The sequence below is a fragment of the Mauremys mutica genome, chromosome 2 (genome assembly GCF_020497125.1).
Source record: "Mauremys mutica isolate MM-2020 ecotype Southern chromosome 2, ASM2049712v1, whole genome shotgun sequence".
Classification (NCBI taxonomy): Eukaryota; Metazoa; Chordata; order Testudines; family Geoemydidae; genus Mauremys; species Mauremys mutica.
Genome location: NC_059073.1, coordinates 233,193,404 through 233,218,702, shown reverse-complemented (window position 1 = coordinate 233,218,702; position 25,299 = coordinate 233,193,404). Strand labels below are relative to the sequence as shown.

General features: G+C 47.3%; 1 protein-coding gene across 2 annotated transcripts in view; it reads left to right on the top strand.

Moving 5' to 3' along the window:
• PALS2 (protein associated with LIN7 2, MAGUK p55 family member) overlaps nt 1–25,299 on the top strand; it is a 122,622-nt gene that overhangs the window by 84,221 nt on the left and 13,102 nt on the right. For both annotated transcript variants that reach the window (XM_045007461.1, XM_045007460.1), the window contains exons 6-7: nt 9,192–9,323; nt 24,213–24,312. In XM_045007461.1, the coding sequence (XP_044863396.1) occupies nt 9,192–9,323; nt 24,213–24,312 (232 nt within the window). The remainder of the gene's footprint in view (nt 1–9,191; nt 9,324–24,212; nt 24,313–25,299) is intronic.

Here is a 25,299-nt window from a genome sequence, read left to right as displayed (position 1 = left end):
AGAGATAAATAAGATAGTGGTATCAAGCAAGCAAGATTCTCTCCTCTCCTTCTCTCTGTCCTCCCTCATACAGTCTGGTCAGCATTCATTTCCTAGCTGCCTTTACTTCAGTTTTTAGGACTTTCCACTTAGTGTTGCCTTGATTGGTAAAAGAGCTCTCCTTAAGTGATGTAGCCTGACTTTTGGGGCTTCCACTTCTGTTGTCACATGTACCAGGGTAGCTTTTTCTCCTGTATTTATATCCTTTCTTTTTGAATCAGCCAGTCCAGTCAGATCTGTAATACATTCTTCTGGTTTATTTAACCCATGGTGCGTTTTGTCAGCGCTTCTGGTTATTTAATTCCAAAAGTGTTACTTGTTCCTTTGCCATCTGCTGAAATCCTTTCATGAGTCAGCTCAGAGCTTGTTTTATCCTACTTTGCTTCTCTGTATTTGGAGGCTTTCTGTCTTAGTAGATTGTCTATTTTGGCACATTTTGTTGGCTTCTTTTCAGTGTCTCTGTAGTACTTCAGACTCTTCTATTGTTGCTTTGGTGAATTGTTTCTCTGCACAGCTTCAGTGCTTTGCCAGGTTTGGTAGGCACGTTCTTCCAGTCATGTCTCTTCAAATTATTTCCCCCCTCACTGTCCCTATAGATACGTGGTTTTCGAACTGTGGGTCGTGACCCAGTACTGGGTCGCGGAATGGAAGGCATTGGGTCGTGGCAGCTCTAGTTAGCACTGCTGACCGAGCCATTAAAAGTCCCGTCGGCGGTACTACCTGGCTAAGTCAGATTAGTTCCTACCTGTTCCAACACCACGCTGTGCCCTGGAAGAGGCTAGCAGCGTGTCCAGCTCCTAGGTAGGAGGGGCCCACAGGGCTCCACGTGCTGCCCTTGCCCAGAGCACTTGCTCCACACTATAGGTTTGACCATTTAAACGTAGATTTCTTTTAAAGTACAAAATAAATTATGTTCCTGAAAAATTTTGAATAAGATTTTACTGAAACATATGTTGGCTTACAGTAAATCATGTGAGCTTATCTCAAGTGATCTTTATGTCCTTAGTTGCCTCAGAGGCCTAACTGAGAGGAAGAATTGTCTAGTGGTTAGGGCACTAGCCTAGGACTTGGTAGACCTGAATTCAGTTCCTTGCTCTACAAAATACTTCCTAAGTGATCTTAGGCAAGTCACTCAGCCTCTCTGTGCCTCAAATCCCCATCTGTAAAAACAGGGAGGTGCTACTGTCCTCATTTCACAGTGGTGTTGTAAGAATACATACATTAAAGATTGTGAAGTGCTTTGAGATCTACTGATGAAAAGTTCAATATTAGAGCTAGATATTATATAGTATGAAGAGACAAATCATAAGACCCCCTTTAAACTTTTTTCAACCCAAGGTTTTGGCTAACACAAATCAGCATGGGATGGAAAATTGCAAGAAGAAATATAATTTCTGTATCTTCAGTCTGGTTTGATAGATTGTTCCTTCTGTGTATAACTTACGAGGCAACAGAAAAAGCCAATTAGAACACGGAGGGCAAGATTTTTAAAAGGGACTAGTGATTTTTGGCTGAGTCTACTTTTTTTTGTCAGACTGACTTGAGACTACTAAAAATGGCCTGATTTTAAGAGGATAAGTTCTCAACATTTTTTGAAAATGTGGCCCCTTTAAGGTGTCTCAACTTGGGCACCCACAAATTGACCTTCAGCTTGTTGGAACCTTCAATTCAGATAATCAGTAGCCCAGAAAACAAGAAGCTTCTTTTCCTCACCAAAGTCTAGCTTCTGCCAAGACCAATAAGGATTACTCAGTAACACTACTGCTGTTCTTTTATCATGTAAGGATCCTTTTAAGTATCATTCTGTTAAAAGGACTTATTAAAAGACTCAAAATTGAAACTTCAAACCTCCAAGCATAAGACTGGACTGGATTTGTCAAACTTATTTTGTGCAGATTTATTCTGTTTAGTACCTTATTGTTGCATGAAGGGAAAACATACTCTACTTTAGAACTGCTGTTTTTCTGCCCACTATTTCTCTTCTTTCCCCTTTCTGTTTCTTTCTTTCATTTGTACTTTGTTCTCTGTAGCAACTCCCACTTTCTCACCTCTGACCTGTGGATTTTGATCTCAACTCTTTCCTCATTTCATTGCTAAAAGAATAAATTAAATAGTTAATTATTACATTTTAAAGTGTCTAGATTATTGGTAGTCAGAGGATGTTCACATCTATGAATCATTGTTTCAGGCTGTTTGCAGAATCAGGCAGACGGCACTACATTGGTTACAGTTTGTTCACATTTGAAAGGTTATCATGTGTAGCCAGGAGAAAAGGAACTTTTTCTTTTTTGGTGAGAGCTTAGGTTCTACAGATTGTGAACATGCTATGCAGGCCATGCAAATGTCTTTGGTGGGCTGGATCTGGTCAACGTTTGACACCCCAATCTAGACCCATACAGAAAAGGGTAACATTTTCTCACCCTCCCATAAATTCACATTTCCTTATTTCCTGTAATAGACGAAGAGGTTCTTTCATCTTGAGAGAATCTTTTAAGGCTCATTCTATCTATCAGACCATCTCACTGAGTGATTTAAAGTGGGTAGGCTTCTTCACTCTTAGAGAAAAACACTGATAAGTACAAGATTGGGCACCCTCAGTAATGACCAGGTGTTACTGCATAAAATTACAGGAGATGCCTCTTGTGTCCCCTCTGTTCATCCTGCCCTCCGTTGCTTTACATTCACTTTCAGTCAGAGCCAGTCCTGTGGACACATGTGCTTGGGCTAGAACTAGCAGCAATAAAGTTTAGCTTGTTCTTCGAGTGATGGTCCCTATGTGTATTTCACATGTGGGATATGCATGCGCACCATGTGTCTGAGTCTGGAAATTTTTGTAAGCAGTATTCATTACCCCACCTATGGGCTATAGATCTCCTTGTTCTCCAAACTCAGCATATATGGTGGTGCAAGCTGATGCCCCTCTAGTTCCTTCCTACTGCTGCATGGTCTGAGTCAGAATCTTTGGTGTCCTCTGCTCCTTTTTTTTTTTTTTTTCTGTCATTGCTGTAGGATATTTGATATAGTTCATTTTTAGTATTTTTATAGCACGTTCTACATAGTCTAGTTAGATAATGTTTTTTCCTTTTTCTTCACCCCAGGGGATGTTTTCACCCTAAGCAGTCTGGGATTATGCCCAGGATCTCAGATGTCAAAAACTGTTTCTTGCCCTCTCTCCTTTTCAGTGAACGACGAACATCAATAGTGCCTCTACTGCCTGGGTGAGGCTCATGTTTCTGTCTAGTGCAGCATCTGCCATTCTCTTCCTCTCTCCCCCCCCCACCCCCCCACCCACCCCCCGAACTTGTGAGGGTCAGGAACTGAGACTCAGAAAACATCTTGTGGAGAAGGCGATAAGGCCCCAATCAGATCCGGTCTGGGGACACCTTTGTTTATCAGTCTCAACAAGCGAGCTATCAGGAATGGAGGCTACAGCTGTTAAGCCTAGAGAGAAAGCTTCATATGAGATGCAGTTTGATAGACATCAGGACAAGTCATCTTCATCTAAAACTGCCCTGAAGAGAGAGCTCCCTCCCTGACTCCATCAAAGTTAAGAGAGCCAGAGTGCACAGGCTCTAAGGGCTTAGGTCTCAGTAAATCTTCTTGACAGAAGGAGGAGGCACACAAGGTTATAGATCCAATGGTTCTGACATTGGCTCTGATGGTGAAGGCTTGGGATAAACAGCTTCTGACACTGCCATCTACTTCTAAAGCTTATGTGGTACCAATAACGACATGGCCCTAATGGGAGCCAGCAGCCACGGTGACTAGAGAAGCTCTGGTTCCAATGGCTCTGCCAATATACTCTCCTCAGACTACAGGGTGTTCTGAGATCTGTGTCTCCCTGGAGGACATCTTTGCTCTTCCTTACCTTCATTCACCCTCCTATTGGGATCATCTCTACTCTTGGACATGCATACACCTAGAAAGAGACTATTCCAGCAAGACAGCCATTTGTACCATTGGTTCCACCAGAGATAAGGAATCCAGATTTCTCTTCAGATGAGTATTAGCCGCTGCAGGATCCTCTGCAGCATCAGGCAGAGGGAACATGAGTCAAGAGCCCCAGATGATCAGGATTTCAGTCCCAGACCAGATACAACTAGCCAAAGGACAGGTGGTATCTGATGCCATGGATTCCTCCTCCATCAGTTGATCCATCCTACTGGCAATCTTGTGGACTATGGGAGCCTACCAGAGACACCAAGGATCACTTCAGGAGTCCTATTTATCATCATCCAGTTACCCACAGTTGAAACTGTCAGAATATTTGGAAGAGGAAGGTGAGCAGGAGCCAACAGTTCTTGTCATCCTCACCAGATGAGGTGGTTACTCCATCCTCTCTGTTTCCCTCAGATGACTTTAAGCAATACCAGGAGTTCATGCACAAGGTGACGGTAGAGCCACAGATTGAGCTGGAGAAGGTCCAGGAGCCTCAGCACAGTTTGCTGGACATTCTGCAACCTTCTGGTCCCTGCTGAGTGGCCCTCCCCATCAATGAGGCAATCGAGGACCTTGCAAAGATGATTTGGCACATCCTGGCTTCTTGTGTGCCCACCCCAAGAGGCCAAAAAGCTTATCTCAAGCTTTGTTCATTCCTGGAGGGGAAGAGGAGAGGTTTTTGTTTTCTCACCCACTGCCTAACTCTTTGGTAGTGCAGGTAGCTACAGAACAGTCCAAGCAACAGCACCCAAAGCCCACACTCTCTGATAAGAGACACAAGTGACTCAACCTGCTAGGGAGAAAGGTCTTTTCATCCACCTCACTCCAGTTCAGGAGCTCAAATTACCAAGCCTTTTTGTCCAAATACAATGTTAGCAACTGTAATAAGTTTTTGGAATTCAAGGACAAGCTCCCTGAGGATAAGGCCCACTCCCAGGCCTTAGTGGATGAGGGTAGGATGGTGGCCAAAGCTTCCCTCTAAGCTGCTCGTTTAGAAAGATGGCTGCAGCCATTGTTATGAGGAGGGACTAATGGGTTGCAATCCTCAGGTTTCCCTAGAGAGGTGCAGAGTAACATCCAAGATCTGCCCTTTGATAGTATCAACCTATTTCATGATCGTTTCTCCACTCCTTGAGTCTTTACGGGTAATGCTTTGCTCGCTGGGCATTTATACTCCCATCCTTCAGAGAAAACACCATAGACACGGGGAATAGGGCAAGATGATCTCCTCAGCTTTTTAACCACCAACATCCTCAGGAGCCACCACACAAGAGACAGAGGGTTTATAGATCCAGGAACTCAGACACTGTAACAACAACTGAAACATCATATTCAAGCCTCCAAATGAAGAGTTTCTTTTGATAGGTCTGTTAAGACCAGCATACCCTTATTGATGCTGCTTCATTCCCCCCTCCCCCCCTTGATATTTGGAGGCTGCCTTACCTAATTTGCCAAAAACTGGAGGGCCCACTACAGACAAATGGGTATTAGCGATTATTCATAGTAGCTATTTGATCATGTTTCCGGTACTCCTATTCACAAATCCCCTTCCCTGTTCCATTTTAAGGACCACTCTCACAAGCAAATTCTACAACAAAAGGCAAGCCCCCTTCTCCTCCGGGGAGCTGTAGAAAGGGTTCCACCACTACATCAGGGAAGGGATTCTATTCCCCTTACTTCCTGACCTCCAAGAAGAATGGGAGAAGGAAAGCAATTCTCAGTCTGAAGCAGCTGAATGGATTCATTTGAAAGCTAAAATTCTGCATGATATCCTTGGGCATCAATAATTTCCTTGTTGGAGGAGGACACATGGTTTGACATTCTTGACCTGAAAGATGCATATGTTCACAAAGACATCCACCCAACTCACAGGAGGTTCCTCTTCAATCAGTCACATTACCAGCTCAGTGTCCTTCATTTTGGCCTACCTATAACACCTAAGGTCTTTACGAAGGTTTTTTTCAGTAGTGGCAGTTCGGATAAGAAGGGATTTACAGGCTTCCCTTACCTCAACAACTGGCTTCTGAAGGGCAATTCCTATGAGGAAGTCCAGTGAAGAGCCAGTGTTCTGCTCAGCCTCTGGCTTCCCTGGATGTCTGCATCAATCACAAAAAGTCCATGTTGACCTCCACAAGATGCATAAACTTTACAGGGGCAATGTAGGACTCAACTACAGCAAGAGCATATCTACCACTTGACCAGTTTCAGGCCATGAGCGCACTCATACGTCAGGTCAATATCAGACCCAGGATGTCAATCCAAACTTGCTTTTCCCTCCTTGGCCACATTGTCTCTTGCACACATGTGACACCATTCACCAGACTTCATCTTTGTTGCCTACAAGCCTAGCTTCTCTCTATGGACACATCAGAATGGCAATATAGATGGTAAGGTGACCATTCCTTCAAAGTTTTGGACTCTTTCAGATGGTGGATGAAACTGGAAAAGGTTTGGATGGGGATTCCATTTCTTACACTGACTCCTGATGCAACCATTTTTAACAGTGCCTCCTTGGGATGGGGTGTTCGCGTGGGTGATCATATGGCACAAGGTATCTGGACTGTATGGGAGTCCAGAATGCATATCAGTTTACTAGAACTCTGAGCAATCCATTGAGCCTGCGACACCTCCCTCCCATTCATCCAACCCAAACATGCCTAAATGTTGGACAACACGACAGCGGTATTTTATATAAACAAGCAGGGGGGAACAAGCTGACATCCTCTGTGCATATAAGCAAGCGTCCTCTGAAACTGGTGCATCAGCCTTCGCATAGCCCTACCAGCAGCATATTTACCACGGGTGCAAAACTCCCTAGCAGATTGTCTGAGCAGACATTTTTCTGCAAATCACAAATGGGAGGTTTACAATTTGGTTCTCAATGTTTTCTCTCACTGGGGAACACCAGACTGGGACTGTTTTGAGGTATGGGGGAACAGGAAACTTCCTCAGTACTGCTCCAGAGCAGCCCTGTGCAGGGGCTCAATTAGAGATGCTCTGCTGGTGTCATGGACGGATTGCCTGGAGTATGTCTTCCTTGCCATACCATTGATACCACAGGTTCTATGGAAGATCCACCAAGACAGAGCTCAAGTCATCCTGATTGCACCCAATTGGCAGAGACAGTTCTGGTTTATGGATCTGCCAAACTCCCTGTTCACCCACCCATGAATATCCCCCCAGAAAATGGGGTATTTGTCCCATAGAAAATGTTGAGTTTTCCATGAAAAATTTAAAACCAGAACACTTTGGCCAAAACCCAAAATATTTCTGCTCTTGAAATGCTTCTGCAGTACATAATGCTTTCATTCTCTTCTGTAGGCTGGGCTCCCTTGGCAAACTACATCTCCCATGATGCATATGGGTCTTTACTCTTGGTGAGCAGAGGCATAGATAATGGCAGTTGCATGGCTAGGGTGCATCCTGAAAGCTGTAGTCCAGCTGGGGAGGGGCTTGGTTCTTGGATGTTCAGTTTTTTGACAAAATCAATTTTCCATAGAAAGTAGACATTTTCCACAAAAACAATTTTAGTCAAAAACTGAATTTTCTGTAGAAACAGTTTTGATAGAAAACTTTAGTTTTTATTTTAGTATATTTGTTAATTACTTACAGCCCCCCCACACACATTTAAAGAAAGCTAAGGTTGCAATGTCAAGCACTCAGAAGTTAAGAAACGCTAGAATTAAGATTGTGTTATAGTACACTCTGGAAAAATAGTACGTGATCTTGTAGTTAAAGTGTCATTAAGGTGGCTATAGACCCTTCTGCCCCTGTCCTCCTTCTATCCAGGGTATCACTACTCCTCTGCTCCTCTTTATTCGCCCTCACACAACTCATTTCATTATCCTATCTCCACTTCTTCCCTTCCCTTCCCTTCCCACCAGCTCCTCCCTGTTCACACCTCCACATTCAGGTCACATTGCTTCCTCCTTCTCCTTCATGCTGCCTGGGCGGTAGCAATGGAAGCATTGAGAACACAGGCGGGGCATTCTTCCTGCTCTCAATTCCAGTGCCTGGCAGCATAGAATTGTTCAGCTGTTGAGAGAAGCAATTGCAAGTAAAGTCTGCCCCAACCCCATATCCCTGGAATGGCACATGACTAGTCTGGTTGGTCCACAGGAGATGTATGGGGATGAAGAATGCTCTGTGCAGGCAGACTCTTCAGAGAGTGATGCTGCTGCCAGTCTCACAAATTTCTACTGAGCAAACTGCAGTTTTCAAAGACTTGCCTGAATTTGGGTACAGTCTCAATTTGAGAGAGAGAGAAACTTCCTCAGAAGTTGATTTTGTTGAGAGAATGTGAGGTGCCAAAAAGCTCAGTGTTCTCACTGATTGCTCCTGCTAACTTGTACACTGGAAGAGTAAATACATTGTTCTAAATTGATGGATTTGAAGATTTAAAAAAAAGCTCTTTGCAGGTGGTAAATTTATCTTTCTGAATATGGTTATCAAAAACATAAATTCTCCAGGACCAGTCTTGAGTATATGCAAGACAAAAGACTGCTTGGGCTAAGCAGGAGCTATAGGATTATATGAATGCACTGAGCTTTAGTCAGAGATGCATTCTCTTTTACAGGGGATAAGGCACAGAAATCCCCATCTTCTGAAGCACTGGAACCACAGAGAAGGGGGGCAATTTACTGCCAGTTCACTTTCCAGTAGCAACTCTGAGAGGAAGGCCTTTAATACAAGCAAGACAAGTGACTGCTTGAAACCTCGGCAATTCGTAGCCTAAGTTCATACATAGAATTTCACAAATCGCAAGGCCAGTGCTCGCATTCTCAGAAATACATATTTTAGATTAATTTCAGGATAGTGCATATCAGAATGCTGAGTTGTGGTTTATACTGAAGTGTAAAAATGAGTTTTTCAGTTCCAGTTAGACAATATATGTATTTTTTTTTAAATTGTATTTTCCTGGGTTGAGAAGCTTTTTGAGATCATTTTAGTGTTGCTGCTTACTTTAATGTGCTCTCTGCTGGTATAATATCAGTATATATATATATCATGCAAAATGTTCTTTAAATCTTCTCCAATAACTTGTATTTCGCTTGACCAAGGCAAATTGTTAACTATTAATGAAATTTTGTATGTCCTTAGCAAAGTTACTAAGTATTTTTGGCTTTTCTAATGAAGAAATGAGACTTTTTGATATCAGTAGCAATTGTTGATATCCAAGCTTTTAAGCTTTAAAAGTTTACAATGTGTTTCAGGTATTTGTGAAGTGTCATTTTGATTATAATCCATACAATGACAACCTGATCCCATGCAAAGAAGCAGGTTTGAAATTTTATAAAGGAGAAATTCTTCAAATCGTAAACCGTGAAGACTCAAATTGGTGGCAGGTTTGTAAAATGCTGAGACCTTTATTACTTTTATTATTTATAATAGTAATAGATTTGTATTAATCTAATCCTGTTGGTAGGATTTTTAGGAAAAAGTATTGATCCTGCTTTTCACTCTCCAGTGTAACCTCAAAGTCTTAAAACAACTTTATATCATTCAGTCTTTCACTTCAGTATTATCTATACCACTCTATCCTTTTTATACTACTACTTATTTGGTCTGAAGCTGCTACATTCCAAAATTCATTGTAGAAAGATAATTTCCAGGAAAGTATTAAGTCTTAGGTTGTCAGTTAATTATGGTGAACCTCCCTCTGACAGTGATTGTGGAAGAGCAGGTTCTTCTTTGAGTGGTTGCAGATATGTGTTGCACTCAGGTGTGTGCACACCCAGCGCACCAAAGCTGAATAATTTTGCCTAACAGTACCCATAGAATCGGCACTGGCTTCCCTCCCCTCATAGCTCTTCCCAGGGCCATAAAAGGGCAGCACCATCCCAACTCCCCTCTGTTCTTCTCACTGCTCACAGCTAGAGTTGGAGCACTTAGTGTGATCTTTCCTCTCACTTGTCTCTACAGCTTTTTGGGTTATCTTTGTATATAGTTACTGTTAGTACCCTTAGTTAGTTAATAATAGTAGCCAGGTAGCTTCTCCTGGTGGGATGCCCTCACCGGGATTAAAACATTGCCCTTTTTATGGGGCAGCTATTCCCAATAACCATCCCCACCCCAGATATTTATTGTTCCCTCAGGAAGGGCATGCTAAAGAAAGGAGCTCTATTTGTAAGTCCTTTAAAAAGAGGACACAGGTAACTAGTGATGTAAGATTAAATCAGACAGTGTTGCCTGCCTCAACATTGGGGACCGGTGTGGAGAGTCAGGCCCCTGAAAGGATACTGGAGCCAGTACGTATTGATGCTTCTAGACCAGAGGTGAGGAAACTATGGCCCACGGGCCACATCTGGCCCCCGGGACCCTCCTGCCCGGCCTCTGAGCTCCTGGCCAGTGAGGCTAGCCCCCGGCCCCTCCGCTGCTGTCCCCCCTCTCCCGCAGCCTCAGTTTGCCCTGCTGGCGGGGCTGCGAGCTTCTGGGGCAGCGCAGCTGCAGAGCCCTGCCTGACCTGGTGCTCTGTGCTGCGCAGTGGTGACAGCGTAGCTGGCTCCAGCCAGGCAGCGCGGCTGTAGCGCCACCAGCCCCCAATGCTCCAGACAGTGCAGTAAGGGGGCAGGGAGCGGGGGGATTGGATAGAGGGCAGGGGGGGGTGTTCAGGGTGGTGGATAGGGGTTGGGGCGGTCAGAGGGCAGGGACCAGGGGGGTTGAATGGGGGCAGGAGTTCCGGGGGGGGGGGGGGCAGTCCGGAATAAAAGGAGGGGTTGGAAGGGGCAGCGAGGGGCAGTCAGGGGCAGGGGTTCCGGAGGCAGTCACGGGACAGGGAGAAGGGGTGGTTGGATGGGGCAGGGTTCCCGGGTGGGGGGGGGACAGGGAGGTTGGATGAAGCAGGAGTCCCAGGTGGTGGGCAGATAGGGGGTGGAAGCCAAGCCACGACCCTCTCCCCTAACCGGCCCTCCATACAATTTCCGAAACCCAATGTGGCCCTCAGGCCAAAAAGTTTGCCCACCCCATTCTAGACTGAGCTCAGATTACTTGCCAGAAGGAAGAGGGACTGCTCCCCTTCATTGGGGCCACAAACAAAAAGAACCAACAAAACAGATCAGGGTCATTCCAGAGGATGGGGAGATTCATCTTCTCAGACTAAGGGAAGTACTGATTGGCACTGGGCGTCCCCTGGTATGAGGGATAGAGTGGGACCATCAACCCGATCTCTGGTATCACGTTTAGATCAGGTTTGTGAATCTGTTCCAGCAACTCTTGTGTACTGTCTTGGGGACACCCATTGATTCCGGTACCTTCAACAGAGATGATGGCACCATTGTTTTCCACTCTGTGGATCAGACAGCAGCAGATTTGCTGTGCCTGTCTGTTCCTAATTCACTGCTTATTCAGGACCCTCCTCTGACTGCAGTTGCATCATCTGTGGTATCCTCTGCCACCCTGGGATTGTTGGTGAATTTTAAATAATTTCTGACGCCGTCGTCCACACTGCAGTTTACCCACAGTTCATGGGTGTTGTCGACTTCTTGCTTGGTACCGAGGGTGTCTTTGGCATGCATAGAATCCATGGTATAAATGCTCTCTACAGCAGTCTGGATCTGCTGGCATGAGACCAGCTTTATTTTTGGTACTGATGCCTTTTTGGGGGCCCAGAATGAGTTCACGGCTGGTACTAATATTCAAGGACTTGTTGACTGCTCCTTTGGTACTTGTGGCATTGTGGCTCTGGATTCTTGGTAGTCCTGACAGGAGTGGCTCCACCGCCACCATCTAGCTATTTGGGGGATTCTTCACAGTTGAGCTCAGAGATATCTCCTTTCCCTTCCCCATCTCACTCTTGAAGGTTGTCAAGACACAGCGGAGTCATAGTTGGTACCAGGATTGATATCATTCCCACAGCAGAGACAAGGGACCCTGACCTAGTTCTTATTGGCCTTGGATGCTGTATCCTTATGCCGAGCAGCCTCCCAGAAATCCCTGAGAAGTCTCTCGCTCAGCAAAGTCCCAATCATCAGCTTACTATAGGAGGTGATCACCTGTACCTCCAGTAGTCTCCCTGCCAGAACCATCAGTCCTGCAGGCACAGCAGAAGGCACACTCCCTGTGCATTAGGACATTCTGAACCTTTGCGATGGTTGGATGTCATTCCTCAAGGGATTCCACTGGCCCCAACTACATTGTCATCCTCGTCACAGATGATGCAGTGGTACTCAAGTCCTCATCTCCAGTACCAGAGGATTTCAGATCATGTCAGGATCTGCTCAAACACACGGTATCAGCCTTACGTATTCAGGCCAAGTTTGTGCTGGAAAACACCCATAAAATGAAAGCTATCTTCCAACAATTGGCTCCTGGGAGAGCTGCCCTCCCTATAAACGAAGCAACACTAGAGTCTGTAAATCATTATGCAATACCCTGGCTTCGTTAACAGCCACAGCAAAGTGCACTGACAAGAGATACTATGTGGCAGTGGTCCCCAACCTTTTTGGGTGGCGGGCACCAGCCGAAGGACCACTGCGGCGGTGGCGCACCCGCCGAATTTCAGTGGCATTTCGGCAGTGACGCCTCTCGATGACACCGCTTGTCGGCGACAAGCGGCGTCATCGAGAGGTGTCGCTGCCAAAATTCGGGAGCGACGCCTGTCGATGTCACTTGTTGGTTACAAGCGTTGTCATTCAGAGGCGTCCCCGCCGAAATGCTGCTGAAATTCGGCTGCATTTCGGCGGGTGCTCTCCCGGGGGCCAGGACACGGGCGCATTAAGATGCCCCCGCGAGCACCATGGCGGGGACCACTGCTATGTGGCAATGGAGGGCTTCAAATCCTTTTTCACCCATCCAGTTCCAAATTCCCTTGTTGTGACAGCAGCAAATGAGCGAGTGAGACCAGGAAGGTATAAATCTATGCCTAAAGAAAAGGAGTCCAAAATGCTATGTTGATTGGGGAGAAAAATCTACTTGACTTCCTCCTTGTAGATGCGTTTTGCAAACCATCAGGCTCGACATTATACTCTTTGAAAGACTCCTGCTGCCCTACAGTCATCGGGGATTTATACCCAGGCAGCAAAGAGACTGCATTTTGGGAAGCAGCAGCAGCAGCAATATCATCCTCAATGATATTTCTGTCAGTGTTCCTACCCTGCAAGGCAGCAAGATTTCCCCAGAAAGGGGCATAAATCATGGAGGAAGAAACCTTCTGGGTCTACTTTTAGTCAAATGGCCTATCTTCCTTCTTCTGCTAGACAGTCTGTTTGACTGGTGTTTTGAGAGCAGCACCTCAGTTGTCAATGTCGTTTCTATGCCCCAGATATTTGGGGACAGGCTGTCTTGCTTCTACAGTGTTTGGGAGACAATAACTATGGTCAAGACGGGTCCTAAGCACTGGGGGATTAGGTTATGCCATTCAGTTCCTATCCATTCTCCACTTCCATCTTTTTCAGGGACCCATCTCATGAGTCACTGCTCTTACAGCAGGTACAAACCCTGTGTACTTTGGGCGCTATAGAGGAGGTTCCTCGTCATCTTTGCGGAAAGGTGTTTTATTCACAATATTTCCTGATCCTCACATGTAAGGAAGGAATGAGACCTATCCTTGATCTCAACAAACTTATCAGAGATTTCACATGGTTATCCTGGTTACTGTTCTTCCTGCTCTGAATTACAACTGTTTTGCTGCTCTCGATCTCCAGGATGCTTATTTTCATTTAGCAATCTTCCCAGGCTACAGGAAGTACCTCAGATTCTTCATCACCAGCCATCACTACCAGCACACAGTTCTCCCTTCAAACTGTCATCAGCCCCATATGTCTTTATTAAATGCATGTTGGTGATGGCTGCATCTCTCAGGAGAAGGGGAATTTGTATCTTTCCATACTTGAATGATTGGCTACTGAGAGGTGCATCCAGGGAACAGGTTCTCTGTCACGTCAGGTTCACACTGGACTTTTTTTTATCAGTTGGGTCTGGTCTGAAACAGAAGCAAATCAATTTTGAAGCCAACTCAAAAAATTGAGTTCATTGGTGTTCTGATAGGCCCTCAAATTCATAGTCTTTCTTCTGTCTGAACTGTTCCAGGCAGTTCATCACCTTAGTTGGGATCTTCAGTTGCACCCTTTGATGACCGGGTACGCATGAGGTTACTGGGCCCTATGGTATGCACGTATGTAGTGAAACATGCGAGGTTGCATTTTCACCTTCTTCAGTTGTGGCTGGAGTCACCTGTGTTGCCAGGTGCTGGACACCCTGTCCAGGTGCCCTAAAAATTTTGCTCTCTTTACAGTGGTGGATAGAATTCAATACTGTGTGTCAGGGAGTCCCCTTTGCCTACCTTCCACCAACCAAGACAGTAGTTACTGATGCCTCCCCAATTGGTTTCGGAACACATCTGGGAGAGTTAAAAATTCAGGGTTTATGCTCAGAGGAAGCTTCCTGTCATATAAACTTGCTGGAACTTCAAGCAGTATACAATGCTTATCGGGTGTTTCAGGATCAGACCTTAGGGGGCATGGATTCATATTCTCAAGGACACTGCCCTTGCAGTGTATTATGTGAACAACTGGCGTGGTGCTTGCTCCAACCAGCTTTGTCAGGAAACAATAAAGGTCTGGAACTTCTGCACCAAGGAAGATATTATACCCACAGAATACTTGCCAGGCTCTCAGAACCAAATGGCCAGTCATCTCAGCAGATCTTTTCCGATTAACCATGAGTGGTCCCTAAAGAAGAGTGTGTTGAGGTTCATTTTCAGCAATAGAGTATCTCTAACATAAACTTTTTTGCAACAAAGGACAACAGAAAATGTCATCAATTCTGCTCTTGAGCCTGGCTTAGCCCAGGGTCTATTATCAAGGCCTTCCACCTAAATTGAGGAGGGAACCTGATGTATGCCTTTTCCCCTATTCCTCTGATCTCTCAGGCTATCCTCAAACTCAAATTGGACCATGTCAAATTTATTATGATTGCACCAGCATGGCTTAGGCAGTGTTAATTTTCCAACCTCCTCTCTCTGTCGCCTTGACCTCCCAAGACTCTTCCTTTTTTTTCCAACCTACTGACTCAAACATCTTGGCTAGGTTGTTCATCCAGCTTTGAGCAGTCTGCACCTTACTGTGTGGATGTTGCATGGCTAGCTCTCGGAGGCAGTTAGCTATATTCTGCTTAGTAGTAGCATACCAGCCGTAAGGGTCATTACTTGTCTAAGTGGAAACAATTTTTGATTTGGGCAGCGTCCATGCCAGTTAAACCCAACATCCATGCAAATTCAGCCCATGTTTTGGAGTATTTGGTGCATTTGAAATCTTCAGGCCTCACTCTGAGCTCCCTGAAAGTTCACTTGGAGGCATTCTCAGCTTTCCATCCTCCCATTCAAGGGAAGTTGGTATTCTCAAACCCTATGAGGTTTTTGAGAGGGTATTATCCATCTTTTTCCACTAGCAAAAGAAATGGTGCCATTGTGGGACCTTAACGTGGTCCTGCCAGCACTGATTGGTCCACCATTGAAGCTGATAGCAACATGTTCATGGGCTCTCCTCTGAGCTCTCACAGAAGACTGCCTTCCTAGTGGCTATAACATCTACAAGAATTAGTGAGTTGCAGGCCTTAATGGCAGATGCTTCATATGCTCAATTCTTCAAGGACAAGATGGCTTTAAGACCACACCGAAATTTTTTCTTTAAAGTAGTATCTCAGTTTCACCTTAATCAGATTATTTACTTACCAATATTTTTTTCCCAAACCACATTCAAGTGTGGAGGAACAGCATCTGCATAGTTTAGATCAGTGGCTCTCAAACTTTTTTTACTTGTGACTCCTTTCACATAGCAAGCCTTTGAGTGTGACCCCCCCCCCCTTATAAATTAAAAACACCTTTTTATATATTTAACACCATTATAAATGCTGGAGGCAAAGCGGGATTTGGGGTGGAGGTTGACAGCTCATGACCTCCCCATGTAATAACCTCATGACCCCCTGAGAGGTCCCAACCCCCAGTTTGAGAACCCGTGGTTTAAATGTAGTGGTTGGCATTTTATTTAGAAAGGACTAAGCCGTTTCATTCATCACCTCAGCACTTTATTTCCTATGCTGAGCGGATGAAGGGACAACCATTCTCTGCCCAGACTATTTCCAAGTGAATAACTGCCTGAATTACTATGGCTTGTGAAGTGACTCAGATGACACCTCCACCACCATTTGTGGGCTCATTCAACGAGAGCTCATGTGACATCAGCTGCATTTCTTCGTGGTGTCTCAGTAGTGAATATCTGCGGGACTGAGATGTGTCTTCTCTACATAGTTTTGCTAGACATTGCGCTATCACCACAGCATCAAGATCAGCAGCAAACTTTTGGGAGCAGTTCTGCACTCACTATTTAAATAATTCTGAGCCCGCTTCCCGCTGGAACTGCTTGTGAGTCACCTGATTGGAATACATGTCTACCACCACTCAAAGAATAAAAGATGGTTACTTACCTGTATTGTAACTGTTCTTCGAGATGTGGGTGCAGATATGTATTCCATGACCTACTCTCCACCCCTTTGCAATTCAGTCTTCATCCAGGTATTTTGGCGCAAAGGAAATTGGGGTGGGGGTTGGGGCAGGAATGAGCATGATGAATATTGCAAGACAGAGTAATCCCATGCACACACATGTTGTGGAATACATGTCTGCACCCACATTTCATAGAACAACAGTTATGGTGCAGGTATCTTTTCTCTTGTTTGCTCAAAGAGTTGGATTTCCATCTCACTCTTTTTGTGTGTTTAAAGTTCCCATCTTCTTCTAACCAGCCAGCTACAGTAACTACAGAAGGGAAAATAAAGAAGAAAAAAATAGTCTGTGTAATTACTTACTGCCAAATAAATGTGTTTCCGAAGTAAGGCACTCTGAATCTCTTCACAAGAGCATATTGGAGACATTCAGCATGCATGCTGTCACCTATCTTTTTTTTTTTTTTTTTTAATTGGAGATATACCAATCTCCTAGAACTGGAAGGGACCTTGAAAGGTCATCTAGTCCAGCCCCTGCCTTCACTAGCAGGACCAATTTTTTCCCCAGATCCCTAAGTGGCCTCCTCAAGAATTGAACTCACAACCCTCGGTTTAGCAGGCCAATGCTCAAACCACTGAGCTATCCCTCCCCCCCTGTCTTTTCAAACTCCTCCAGCTGGCAACTTGCAAGAGTCCAAACAAAATAAACCAAAAGCCCTCTCACACAAACCATCTCTAGTGCTTTTTTGCATTTCATTCTGTTTGTTGACATGAACAACGATGTATTATGTTGTAAGTAGTAACTTGCAGGTGTATCAGAATAGATGTAATTGAATTCCTACAGCTAGAGACTTTTCAGCATCCAACCAGTATTTCTTGAGTGGGCAAAAAGTGAGATATTAACTTCATTCCACCTGGCTACTAAGAAGATGAAAATATGACTCAGCCTGCTGTTTATACCATTCCTTTTTAAGAGAAATGGATGTATGTAGCTGCTATTGAGAGAACCAAAACTATAAAATTTCACATTTTTGTGTCCTGAATTACTGACAGTGGGACTCTCACCATAACATGATTTCAGTAGAGAATATCTGTCTTCTAATCTTTCACAACTAAGCATAATTTTTGGTTTATAAAACCTAGATCTATGAGTTTTCTCTCCCAAGAAGTAGTAAAACAGTACAATGCAAGGGGAATTTTAAGGTATGGTCACTTATTAGGCAAGGATAATATTCCATGGTTGTGAAATGACAGAAAAAATAGGTGCATCAGGTACCTATATTTGGAATCATGCTTAGGTTAGGGCCTCTGGATTCCAACAAGAATGCAAAATAAATGCATAAGTATGCAGCAGAGCTCCATAGATGATGTGCCATGCAGAATCCTTTCAAATGAATTATGTTTGGCTTTAAGTGTTTTCTGAGCCATTTTGGTCAATTTGGTAAATGTACATTTTATCAAAGGTTTTTTTTTTGTTTTTTAGTTGCTGAAATATAAACCTCTGGAATTAGAGACTTAATAATTGATGTGGTAAACAGTACAATAAGGTCATTATCAATAAGTAGTTTTCTGGGTCTCTACTCTAGCCGTGTCCCTTGAATTATGATGCTTAAATGGACTAGAGAACCGGCAAATCCCCCTGTGTTTCTGGGAAGCATGGTGTGCTAAATTTGGATTCTTCTTCGAGTGATTGCTCATGTGTATTCCACAGTAGGTGTGCGTGCTCGCCACGTGCACCGGTGCCGGAAGTTTTTCCCTTAGCAGTACCCGTAATGAGGGAGCCCCGCTGCGACCCCTGGAGTGGCGCCTCTGTATCGCGCTATAAGGTGAGCTGCGCACTCCCCACCACCCTCAGTTCCTTCTTGCCGCCAGTGAAGGTAGTCGGAACTTGTGCTCCAGCTTTACTGTAGTGTCTTCCTTAGTAGTACGATCTTCAACCATTACTAGTTTCTCCAGTTAGTAGCCTGGCTCGGGGCATGCCCCAGGCTTCAAGTCGTGTGACTCCTGTTGCAATTCCATGCCCAGAAGCGATCCACACTCCGAGTGTCTTCTCTGTCTGGGCGAGGCTCATATAAGTGAGCGCTGTAAAATTTGTAAGTCCTTCAAACCCCGGACTAAACGCAGACATGAGATTTGACTCCTGGCTCTGCTTATGGAGTCGGTTCTGGCGCCAGCACCGGCGCGCCGACCCGGCACTGGGCACCGCATCCTCAGTATGGAGCGAAGCCCCATCCACCAGTCAGCACCGCTCCCCTGCCAAGGAGCAAGGCAAGACCCAGCAACGCCGAGACAAGGACAGGGGTGAAGCCGGACCCGAGTTGGGCAGCCCGCGATCCCCCTTGGAACCCAGACCTCCAACTCGCGTGGAGCGGAGTAGTCTGGCCCCGTCAGCTCATGCCTACCCGACGATGAGGATTCCGTCAACACCGGAGGCAGCTCAGGCAGCACGTGACATCCTCATCATGCCGGTACCGAGCGGGCCACCTGAGTTGGGGCCCCGGTCCTGAGGAAAGCCGCCGCTGAGCGCCCATGAGCTCTCACCGGCCAGGTTGGAGGTTGAGGTCCCTGCTCGATCCACGGGGCCTTCCTGTAGCCCGCGTCTCGTTTCTGCTCCGTTGTCGTCACCTGGGAGCAAGTCGCCGGAGTCTTCCTCGGCTTATAGGAGCCGCAGGCACCGGGACCAAAAGCGTCTACGCTCCTTGTCCAGCCGCAGTGATAGCAGGTTGCGACGCCATCGGCACCACCAATCTTACCACGGCACATGCCAAGCTCGGAGTGCATCCCGACAGTCACCGGCACCGACGTGTCGTATCCGCGGTCGCCGGCGGGAGTCCAGAGATAGCACCTCCGCCGTTTGTCTCATCGTCGTTGAGGTCTAAATCCCGGGGTCGGACCTGACATGGATGGGACCGATCGAGCCACTCCTATGGCACCATGCGATCCTCGGTCACTTCAGCCTCAGCTCCCAGCCGCCCTTCCCCAGGCCGCATCGTCCCTCAGGAACGTGTAACCCTGGTTGGGCCTCAGCCAGCGCAGTGGCAAAGGGCACCATGGCAAGGACAGTGGTGCTAGTGGGCACCGTGGTCCCAGGCACCCGTACCACCAGGCCCCGCTCGTGGCTGGGGCATCTCAAGCGCCCTCGGCGTCTCCGCCTCAGCACCGAGAGCAGTCCTTGGGCGCCGAACCCAGACATGGAGTGCAACCTACCAGCACCATCCGATGCCCTAGGCACAGTACCGGTTGTCTCGTCGGCACCAGACGAGTCCATAGCGGTGCCGCCTCCTCCTTCTCAGGAGGACTTCAAAGCTCATCAGGAGCTTCTCCAGCGTGTAGCCACCAATGTCCAGCTCCAGGTGGAGAAGATGGAGGAACCGTCGGACAATTTGTTTAATGTCCTGTCCTCCTCGGCATTGGGCCGCGTGGCCCTACCGCTTCACCAAGGGGTAGCCAATATTTCATTCGCTCTATGGCAAACCCTGGCCTCTCTGCCGCCCATTTCTAAGAAGGCAGAGCGGAAGTACTTTGTGCCAACAAGGGGGCATGAGTATCTCTACACTCACCCTGCCCCAAACTTACTGGTGGTGTAATCGGTCAACCACCATGAAAGACCCGGCCAGCCTGTGCCCTCCCCTAAGGACAAGGATGCGAGGAGGCTGGACACTTTTGGAAAAAAGGTTTATTCCTCTGCAAGTTTCCAGCTCAGGGTGGCAAACCATCAGGGACTCCTGAGCAGGTATGACTTTAACTTGTGGGGACCTCTGCCTAAATTAGAGCTCTCCCTCCCAGAGAAGGACAGGAAGAAATTCAAGGCTCTAGTTGACGAGGGTGCGGCAGCAGCGAAAGCAGCTCTCCAGGCAGCCTTGAGTGCGGCTGACACAGTGGCACGTTCGATGGCCTTGGCTATCTCCATGCAACGGGCGTTGTGGCTTTCGCTGTCGGGGCTGTCCATGGAATCCCAGTCCCTGATGCAAGACCTGCCATTCGACGGCAAAGCATTATTTGCGGACCAAACGGATACGCGTCTGCACGAGATGAAAGACTCCCGCACCACCCTGCAGACTCGGCCTGTATGTCCTGCCAGCCAAGGACAAACCCAGGCCGCAGCCCTCGGCTCCCCCAGTAAGAGGCAGATACGAGCCCCCGTCGAAAAGGCCTAGGGATCAGAGGCGCAGGTCACAGCGCCAGTCCCGTTCAGCCCCACGCCCCAGCCCCTCGAAGGGCAAGAGGCAAGGGAAGAGGTGTTTTTGACTCTTTGCGGGGGGCCACCTGGCCTGTTGCCAGGGAAACCTCCCAGTTAATAAAGTTGGTTTTTGGCAACTGTTTATCGACCTTCAGAGTGCATTGGTCCCGTATAACGTCGGACCAGTGGGTCCTCAGTACCATCTCCGAGGGGTACAGGCTGCAGTTTGATGCAACCCCACCACATCATCCTCCGCCCCAGGGTGTCCCTGGGGACCCAGAACACGCCCTCCTCTTAAATCAGAAGGTGACACGCCTTCTCGCCCTAGGCGCGGTGGAGAGGGTACCTCGGGAATTCCAGGGCAAAGGGTTTTACTCCCAGTATTTCCTGATCCCGAAGGCGAAAGGCGGGCTCAGGCCCATCCTCAGGCCCAGAATCTCAACCGGTTTCTGGTTCACTGCAAATTCCATATGGTGTCCCTGGCCTCTATTATTCCGTCCCTGGACCCGGGGGATTGGTTCGCATCCCTAGACCTCCAGGATGCATACTTCCATATCCACATTTTCGAGGGTCGCAGGCACTTCCTCCGCTTCCTGGTAGGGACACACCATTACCAGTTTACGGTCCTTCTCTTTGGCCTTTCCACGGCCTCCAGGGTTTTTACCAAATGCATGGCGGTGGTGGCAGTCCACCTCAGGAGGAATGGGCTGCAGATCTTCCCCTACCTGGACGACTGGCTGCTCAAGGGCAAGTCTCGGTCCCAGGTGCAGGCGCAGATGGAATTCCTGCTGCACGAGTCTAGGCCTAGTGGTGAACAAGGAAAAGTCCAGGTTAGTCCCAGTTCAGCGCATACACTTCATAGGGGCGCTGTTAGTCTCCCTGGTAGCCACTGCCTCCCTCCCCCAGGACAGGTTCGAGACACTCAAAGGTCTCATCACCTCGGTCATGGCCTTTCCGGTGACGACGACACGGGTGTGCCTTCAAATCCTAGGCTATATGGCAGCATGCACCTCCGTGGTGTGACATGCCAGGCTCAGGATGAGCCCCTTCCAACTCTGGCTGGCGTCTCAGTATTCCCAGGCCAGAGACGACCTAGACAAGGTCGTCACGTTGCCATCCAATGTAGTAGCTGACTTGCAATGGTGGTCCCTCCCGAGCAACATGCTTCAGGGTATCCCCTTCCGGGAACTCCCTCCCTCACTAGATCTGGTGTCGGATGCCTCGGGCCTGGGATGGGGAGACCATGTCGGGAGCTTCAGAACCCACAGCAGATGTTTGCCCTCGGAATTGCATCTACACATAAATGTCAGGGAGCTCGGGGCAATATCCCTGGTGTGCGTAGCCTTCAGCCAGCACATAGAGGGAGGGTGGTCAGGGTCCTCATGGACAATACGACCGCGATGTATTATATCAACAGGCAAGGGGGCACGCATTCTGTGGCCTTGTGCCAGGAAGCCCAGCTCCTGTGGGAGTTCTGTATAGCCCACAACATCCTTCTGAGGGCCTTTCACCTGCCCGGCAGGTGCAATACGCTCGCAGATCGCCTAAGCAGGTTCTTCTCCCAACAACACGAGTGGTCTCTAAACAGGGAGGTGGCCAGGCAGCTCTTCCTACAGTGGGGCACTCCTCAGGTAGATCTATTCGCCACCGTCCAGAATCACCTATGCCCACGATTCTGCTCCAGGGCAGGAGAGGGCGAAGGGCCGATATTGGATGCGTTCCTAATCCCATGGTCGGGCTGTCTGTTCTACGCCTTCCCACCCTTTCCCCTGATAGGCAGGGTCCTACAGAAGGTAAAGGCAGACAGGGCTCGGGTTATCCTCATACTCCCAGATTGGGCCCGTCAGCATTGGTACGGGACCCTCCTGCAGCTTTTAGTGTCCCCCCCCCCCCCCATGCAGACTGCCGCTCCGACCGGACCTCCGCTCCCAGGAGGGAGGATGTCTCCTCCCCCCCCAACCTGGCCACGCTCCACTTGACAGCGTGGCTGCTCCGTGGCTGAATGAGGAGGAGGGGAGGTGTTCTGAGGATGTTAGACAAGTCCTGCTCGAGAGCAGGAAACTGTCCACATGTCGAACCTACCTGGCCAAATGGTATCGGTTCTCCATGTGGGCAAGGGAGAGGGGTTTTCCCCCTCCTCCGCGTCTATCCAGCTCATCCTCGATTACCTCCTGTCCCTTAGGACCCAAGGGCTGGCTCCCTCCTCGGTCAGGGTGCACCTGGCAGCCATTTTGGCTTTCCACCCCCCCGGTGCAGGGCCACTCGGTGTTTTCACACCGCATGACCTCCCGGTTACTCAAAGGGCTGGATAGGGCATTCCCTTACGCTAGATCCCCGGTCCCGCTCTGGGACCTGAACCCAGTGCTCTCCCGCCTCACAGGGTTTCCATTTGAGCCCTTGGGCACGTGTTCTTGGTCTCACTTCTTGTATAAAGTGGTGTTCCTGGTAAGTATCACCTCAGCCCGCCGGGTCTTGGAGCTTAGGGCCCTGACCTCCGAAGCCCTGTATACAGTTTTCAATAGGGGTAAGGTCCAGCTCCACCCGCACCCAGCTTTTCTGTTGAAGGTAATCTAGGCTTTTCACATGGATCAGGACATCATCCTCCCAGTCCTCTGTCCTAAGCCCCATGCCTCTAATGAGGAACAACGCCTGCACATGCTAGATGTGCGTAGCGTGCTGGCTTTTTACTTAGACCGAACCAGGCCATTCCGTAAATCCCCTCAGCTTTTCATTGCTTCCGCCGAGCGCATGAAGGGGCGACCAGTATCCACCCAGCAGATCTCCTGCTGGATCATCTCGTGCATACGCACTTGTTACGACCTGGCAAGGGTTCCCCCACCTCCTATAGTGAAGGCTCACTCGACAAGAGCTCAGGCCTCATCCGCTGCCTACATGGCTCATGTCCCTATCCAGGACATCTGCAAGGCTGCTACATGGTCCTCTGTCCATACCTTCTCATCTCACTATGCGATCGTCTCCCAAACGCAGGATGACGCCGGGTTTGGTAGGGTGGTGCTCCGCCCCGGTAACCCTTAAACTCCTACCCGCCTCCATCAGGTATAGCTTGGAGTTACCTACTGTGGAATACACATGAGCAATCACTCGAAGAAGAAAGGACAGTTACCTGTTCCGTAACTGACGTTCTTCGAGGTGTGTTGCTCAGGTGTATTCCACATCCCGCCCTCCTTCCCCTCTGTCGGAGTTGTCTGGCAAGAAGGAACCGAGGGTTGGGGGAGTGCGCAGCTCCCCTTATAGTGCAATATAGGGGCGCCACTCCAGGGGTCACAGCGGGGCTCCCCCACTACGGGTACTGCTAAGGGAAAAACTTCCAGCACCGGTGCACGTGGCGAGCATGCACACCTACTGTGGAATACACCTGAGCAACGCATCTCGAAGAACGCCAGTTACGGAACAGGTAACTGTCCTTTTTCAGGTGTCCATCACTAATGCATCAGTGCTTAGCCTCCAGAAATCCTAACTGACAGTGTGACATCTTTCAAGAAGCCAGTCTTCAAGAGTGAATGTCTGATTGAAAGTTTGCTGCTTGATTGCATCATTGGACTAAAATTCAAAGTATTTGTCACAGGGGATTTATAGCTTATTAACTTGATTACAGGCTAGCCATGTCAAAGAAGGAGGAAGTGCTGGCCTTATACCTAGCCAGTTCCTGGAAGAGAAGCGGAAGGCATTTGTTAGGAGGGACTGGGATAATTCGGGTAAGGTTTAATGCGCGTTCAGAGATGGGTTCCTTTATGATTAGCTTGCTTTGCTTTTTCCATTTACACAATAAGGCAGACCTTATAAAAGAGGCTCCACAGATGGTTTCAATACATAAAATAGATGCTAGTTATTGCAAATGTATTTTATTTTTACCTTGACTGGAAGAGCGAGAATTAAAATGTACACTCATTGTTTTCAGAGTTCTGAGCCTTTTTGCCACCTGCTGGTGAATGGTAAAATTAAGCGGGAAAATCAGCCATAGGGTGACCATTTTCAAGTTGCTTTTAAAATATATAAATTAGGGCTGTCAAGCAATTAAAAACATTAATCGTGATTATTGTGCGATTAAAAAAATTAATCACGATTAATCACAGTGTTAAAGAATAATAGAATACCATTTATTTAAATATTTTTGGGTGTTTTCTACATTTTCAAATATATTGATTTCGCTTACCACACAGAATACAAAGTATACAGTGATCCCTTTATATTACTTTTTGTTACAAATATTTGCACAGTGAAAAACAAAATAATTTTTTTTTCAGTTCACCTAATACAAATAATGTAGCGCAATCTCTTCATCATGAAAGTTGAATTTACAGATGTAGAATTATGTACCAAAAAATAACTGCACTCAAAAATAAAACAATGTAAAATTTTAGAACCTTCAAGTCCACTCAGTCCTCCTACTTGTTCAGCCAATTGCTCAGACGAACAAGTTTGTTTACATTTGCAGGAGATAATGCTGCCTGCTTCTTGTTTACAGTGTTAGCTGTAAGTGACAACAGGTGCTTGCATGGCACACTTGTAGCCAGCATCGCAAGATATTTACATGCCAGATGCTCAAAAGCAGGGGTAGGCAACCTATGGCACGCGTGCTGAACACAGCACGCGAGCTGATTTTCAGTGGCACTCACACTGCCCGGGTCCTGGCCACCAGTCCAGGGGGCTCTGCATTTTAATTTAATTTTAAATGAAGCTTC